This window comes from Sinohyriopsis cumingii, chromosome 2, assembly GCF_028554795.1.
Source record: "Sinohyriopsis cumingii isolate HCF-2022 chromosome 2, ASM2855479v2, whole genome shotgun sequence".
In the NCBI taxonomy this organism is placed as follows: Eukaryota; Metazoa; Mollusca; class Bivalvia; order Unionida; family Unionidae; genus Sinohyriopsis; species Sinohyriopsis cumingii.
The window spans coordinates 7,238,745-7,244,849 of NC_142962.1; the positions used below are offsets into that span (position 1 = coordinate 7,238,745).

At 35.0% G+C, this 6,105-nt stretch overlaps 1 protein-coding gene across 1 annotated transcript; it reads right to left on the bottom strand.

Annotated features, from left to right (window-relative positions):
- Nucleotides 1-237: 237 nt before the first annotated feature.
- On the bottom strand, nucleotides 238-5,800 carry LOC149804298 (temptin-like). Its single transcript, XM_089932480.1, has 3 exons — nucleotides 5,530-5,800; nucleotides 3,635-3,788; nucleotides 238-517 (listed from the first exon to the last, which is right to left on the bottom strand). Exons 1-3 carry the CDS (start codon nucleotides 5,716-5,718, stop codon nucleotides 429-431), a joined length of 432 nt encoding a protein of 143 aa, XP_089788606.1. The 5' UTR covers nucleotides 5,719-5,800; the 3' UTR covers nucleotides 238-428.
- Between the last annotated feature and the right edge of the window lie 305 nt (nucleotides 5,801-6,105).

Here is a 6,105-nt window from a genome sequence, read left to right on the forward strand (position 1 = left end):
CAATTCCCATCAGATGACATATTGTAGAATATAGTGGATGGAAGCCATTGACTAAAACAGATGTTGTGGTGTGATGCAAAACTACTAATTCAAGACCGTAAAGGACTCGAATAATTGGATATGTTGTTGCCTGATTTTTGTAAATTATAGGTAGATAAAAATAATTTTATTGTTAACATGTATCATAATCACACAGCCGTGGTAATGAACGATAAAGGAAATTGTAATACACCTTAATGAGAATTGCTACACTGATGTTGTAAATGCGTGAAAGTACAGAGTAGAACACTCAGTGGAAATTCTACAACATGTTACAACATCTGTTTATTTAGGTTTCAAGACATATTTCTTCTAAAGACATGGGTGTGCATTTCTACAAGCTTTGTTATATCTGAGTACCTCCCCACCCATACATGTCATTGATTGTGCTATCCCATAGCAACACACGCGTGGCCGTGACATCCACAGAAGAATGCTTGGGTAGAGCAAACAGGGGATCCTACTGGTTCACAGATTCCTAAAAGAAATAAAGGAAGAAAACACTAATTGTTGATGAATATGCTAGACTAGTTACCAGAAATGAGCGGACTCGATGTACAATTATTGAATATATATATATATATATATATATATATATATATATATATATATATATATATATATATATATATATATATATATATTCAATAATTGTACATCGTTTTTTAAAGAGATTTTGTTCTCTCAACATTGTAATAACAGATCTGAGGTTTAATATGCTGCGTAGCATAAAATCAACGTGCTTCAGTATTACGATATGTTTTCATAATCTTGCTACTTCATGATTTTCATTACTTCTAAGAAATACCTACTCATAATATATTTTGCTTCTTTAAGTTTGCTTCTTACCACAATAACCTCAAAACATCTTTGGAGTCCTGAGCGTAAAATTACGATCAGTTCAATTAAAATCAGTTATACTTTAACCCGCATCTTAACATATGAAATAAAGAGGAAGATGCATGCAAATTAACTATCGTCAAATGTTTAAGCATTACTTTACCAGATAATGAAAGGGAAAGCATGGATAAGAAGAAAAAAATCATCATAAGGCAAACCAAACAAATGAAACGTGAGTTCCAAGCATCACGTAAAAGTAAATAATGAAAGATCTGAGACTCAGTAATAATATTCTTCTAGACCTTAATGGGCAGAGGTAACTGGTATCCACTTTCAGATATTCAAATAAGCGTCAATGGAAAAGATGCGCTTTGAATGCAAGCCATTATAAACAGTTCATTGTAGACAAACAAAATTTTCAAGGTGAATGCCACGTCAGCGTATTCAGGACCACGTTTGAATGATGGGTAACAAAAATACGTGGCCTTTAATAGGAAAACAATTGTAAAATAATCAATCAATAATAATAATAATATCTAAAACAATTAGTCACTAATTATTCCAAAATAATGGAGTCTTTTGTAAATTAAACTCTGCTGACTTGATTATTCGATTTCTAGCCGGTTTGATTATGTAGGTTACGATATAGATTTGAATACAGTACCAGCTTTTCCAGAGAGCAATCTGATAATAATCAGATCTCAGTTGCCCTACGTAAAGATCTGCCAGCGACCGCTTGGGGGTCATGTTATGTTTACCTTTGAATAAAGGAATATATCTGCGGCTTTTAGAAATCAGAAGGTGAATACAAATCGTTCGGTACATATTGATGCTCTTCAGCCATACTACCCAGTCTCCCAAACACGAAGATATAAGACTTCATCTGATTGGCTGATAAAATTAACGATTATGGTAACAACAAAGGTCACCAGAACATGACCCGTAAGCGATTACTCTCAGATCTTCACCTTATCACACTAGTCCTTATAGGTCACTGCATTAGTACGTCAAAATATGAACGAGTTTTTCGAATGGAAATTCTGCACGACGTGGGATTGAAGTATATCCATCCGACAAAAGGAGTTCATATTTTCCCCATACAAATGCAGTAACCTTTTTATTATATGCTATGTTTTTTAATTCTACCTAATGCTTAATTATATTAACAAAATACACTACACGAAACAAAGTAAAAGAATGCATGCCGCATTCCAAACTAAACACACAAGCGCATATTCATCATTACACAACATTATTACTGCGCACGTAACTCCGCCAGATAAATCTGAACTTATTCGTGCTCTCGACATAAGTTTCGAAAGAAAATGGCGTGTCTAGTTAAAACTGAAATTTGGAGTTATATTGTGAATGAATGTGCATTGCAACAACTTTTCCATTTGATCTGGAATGAATAGATTTTAGTATTTGTTTCGATTCTACGAAATTTCGTGATTATGGGCTGGATTTGTATGTGACAATTCCAATTGAAATACATGGGATTGAAGAAGCAAGGGAGAAGCGTGTTGACATCTGCAAATGTGTTTCTGTTTCTGTCACTGAATGTTTGAAATCATCATGTGTGAAAAATATGAAGTCTTTCAATTGCAATTATCAAAAGACGCTATGGAATTTAATACTTATTTCATTTTGAGTGCAGTAAGGAGGATGTAAATGCACTTATCATCGAAATTACAGTATAATTACGATAGTGTAATAAGATTGAGAACCTATGACATGGCTCGTGTAATTCGGATTTGCAGAGCTAAGAAAGTACATTTTGAGGAAATTCAGGATAAAAAACTGTAAGTATATTGTTTTTCCATTCTTATCACCAGCTAAAGAAGACAGTATATGACTTGTCACTTGTATGTTATTTGTAAGGACCCTTTCTCGCGTCTGTTGTATAATGTAGCTAGCCTAAACCCGAAACATTGTATCAACGCGGAATGTGCCAAAGCAGCTGGTATGTGGCAGTCCTAGAAACATCTGTTTTAGTTCATTCAGAAACACATTTAAACAACCACAACGAAAAGCGCCTCTTAATTGAGTGTACATGATTTGTTTACAAATCAAAAGTGCTGACGTCTGCGTCCATTATGTACGTGAATGCTATATGTGTATTGGCGCGCGGGTTTAGTATCGGGTAATATCGCACGATTCTGACAATGTAAAGTTACCGGGGGAAAAATGAGCATATAATAAAATACTTCACTTCACTTACAACATGTACATCTGAAATTACCGCACAAATACCTGCAGTGCATTTTTGTTTTCATTTCGTTATAAATGTATTCTTGAAGGTGCTTATTTATTGTCCATTAATTATAATTCCTTTGTTCGTGTCATGCAAAATATGGAAAATATTGCACTTTTTATTTTCATAGATTTCGTTTCACACTACCACTAATAATTTCATCCTCACATTCAATCAGATTTTAACAGTGCCCCTCATACACACGCAACACACTCACACTCATTACGTCATTGAATATTTCTGAGTGTTTTAAATACAGTCCGATCAGTATTAGAAATAGCAGCAGTTGTAGAAATGGCACAAAACAGCGCAAGACAAAAGAGCGCCGACAATAGAGCTCTGACATATAAGCGCCGACATAAGAGCGTCTTTAATTTCCGACTTTATTGCGCTATGCGCTTAATTGTCGGCGCTCTTTTGTCGGAAAAAAACCATCTGCAAATAGCAAAGTAAATTTTTCATGAAATCAGTGGAAATTTTGTATTAAAATATTCACAGTACCCGGATGTCCAGTGGCAACATGAGCAGGAGCAGGACCGTTTTTGATCCACGTGCAATGTGGATCTCCGAGCTCTTCGCCATTGCTCTTGCCGTCTCTGTCCGAATCCTTCATGCAAAGGGACGTGGTCCACATATGGTTAGCAGCCGCAAAATCCTAGCCGAATAGAGGACGTTTTGAGTGAAATGAAGCCTGAGAAACAATATCCCTTCTTTTCCAACAAAGCGACACAACTTGATTGCATATTTAAATAAATTGTAAACAATATTGCCGACGAGATTCCATTCTCCTTGTGCTTAATATATTAGCATTCTCTCCTTTAGGGTTCTTTCGCAACTCGGCGGAAAGTGGCCACAGTTATACATATAATAGAAATGATTATAGATTGAATCCATCCATCGTTGTCTTTACTGAAAGTCCTATGTAAAATCTCAGCAAAACGGAGTTTAAATATGTTTACAATTATCTATTGTTTGATCAATATTTTGTTATAAATGCCAAGCTGGTTTCAACCTTGCTTATTCCACAGTGCTCTAGTCATTTGGAACGATTTATAAAGTATGCCACGTTCTTGATTATAAATACATGGCAGGCTTAGTCTTGTCACATGTTCTTGATTATAAAGACATGTCAGGCTTAGTCTTGTCACGTGTTCTTGATTATAAAGATATGGCAGGCTTAGTCTTGTCACGTGTTCTTCATTGTAAAGACATGGCAGGCTTAGTTTTGTCACATGTTCTTGATTATAAAGACATGGCAGGCTTAGTCTTGTCACATATTCTTGATTATAAATATATGGCAGGTTCAGACTTGTCGCATATTTTTTGTTCATGAACATTATACAATCGGTTACAAGACTAATTTTCAACTTAATACATTGTGTCTGCATTAATCATTAATTCTTCACAATTATATTTGATATTTGTTACTGAAATATTCATGAAGATAATCTTTTCGATATGTTAGATCTTTTCTTCTTATCTATACATTCAAAGTTTTCAACGGTATTATTTTCCTATTGATAAGAATTAACCATGTAGCAAACTTGAACTTTACTGCGTGCTCCATACCATTTTTTTTCATTCTCTGTAAAACGTGTTTCTTTTTTTCCAGCTCTTTTAAAAAATATGTTTCTAAACTATTATTTCAGTATTTTTGCATCTTCTTTATCATTTATAAGATAGTTTTGTGTTTTATCCAAGTGAGATAATTAAATCACAGTAACAATAGTAATTTCCTAATATGTAGTCAGTATCGCTTGCAAGTGAATGAAAGGAGGCAAGCTGTGTACATAAATGTACACCTTTCCCTTGATAAGCACACATTATAGGAAACATTGACATTATCAAGCTTTCCGGCTTTCTATAGGACATTAAGAACGTTGGCATACTATATACTAATGGTGAAGCTATTGGGGTTAATATATAACCACACAACAAAGGTTCAATTTTGTGTGTCTGTCAAACAAACTGTTCCGGAGTCCTTGACGAAACTGATTGAAATCGGGAGTTTCAGAAGAATTACTTACCACAATAGCTTAATAACAGACAAAACCCACTTAAGTTTGTATTTATAACGCTTCTCCAATACGTTTTACTGGTGGATTGCAAATGCTAACTAAACATGTACGCGAACATTACAAGTACATATAGAAAACGGCGCAACGCATTTATACAATAACCAAAGTAAAGTAACAACATGCTGTTACAGACAATGCTAAAATGTTAACTAAGGTTGATAATCAAGAACGATTTGTGGATGAGTTAATAATTCAGGACGAGTTGTGGATGATAGTCATACACGCATTTTAGCTCTTGACACTTCACAAAGATATTTCAATGTTTATATCTATTGTCGCCTGTATCAATAACACTGGAAGATATGATGTGTTACTTACCAGTCCGAACGGATTCTTATCGTGGGTATGATCTATTGGATGATAATGACCAACAGCTTCCCATATTTGACCGCCATAAGTGCCGTAACACATATTCGGCACACCATACCCATTTGGTATCTCGTCCCTGTAATAGGTCCTTCCATGTATGCTACCAACGACGGTTATAATAAGCAAAAGTAGCATCATCGTGTCTTGCGGGACTATGTCTCGTAGACTTTCAGGCGAGATTCTTTCTAGGACGGAACAGGGAGTGGATTTTATAGTACTGGTCTGTGCTGTGATATCTATATTACCTATTGACTAATGACTAGTGCCGTACGTATCAAGCTATCAGGCTACGCATTATTTTCCTGCTGTGTTGTCCTTGCCAGAAAATATGTCGCGTTATTAACCTATAAACTTCATGTATGAACTGCCGAATTTTTGGAAATGTGTTCTGTTGTGAGCCACAAGGGAGATTGTGTTAACTATTAAGTTTGTAACCTAGATGATGATGATGATGATGATGCCTACCTCTCGTAAAACATTTTGAGATTGCGTTATTACCCTCACTGAATATTTGTAAAAATAAAT

What these genes read in the sequence shown, in the direction of transcription:
- LOC149804298 (XM_089932480.1), bottom strand. Translation starts at nt 5,718, where the DNA reads ATGATGCTACTTTTGCTTATTATAACCGTCGTTGGTAGCATACATGGA. An exon ending in ATAAGAATCCGTTCGGACTG is followed by an intron (nt 3,789 to 5,529) that starts GTAAGTAACACA and finishes CTATTCGGCTAG; the next exon opens with GATTTTGCGGCTGCTAACCA. An exon ending in TGTTGCCACTGGACATCCGG is followed by an intron (nt 518 to 3,634) that starts GTACTGTGAATA and finishes TATTTCTTTTAG; the next exon opens with GAATCTGTGAACCAGTAGGA.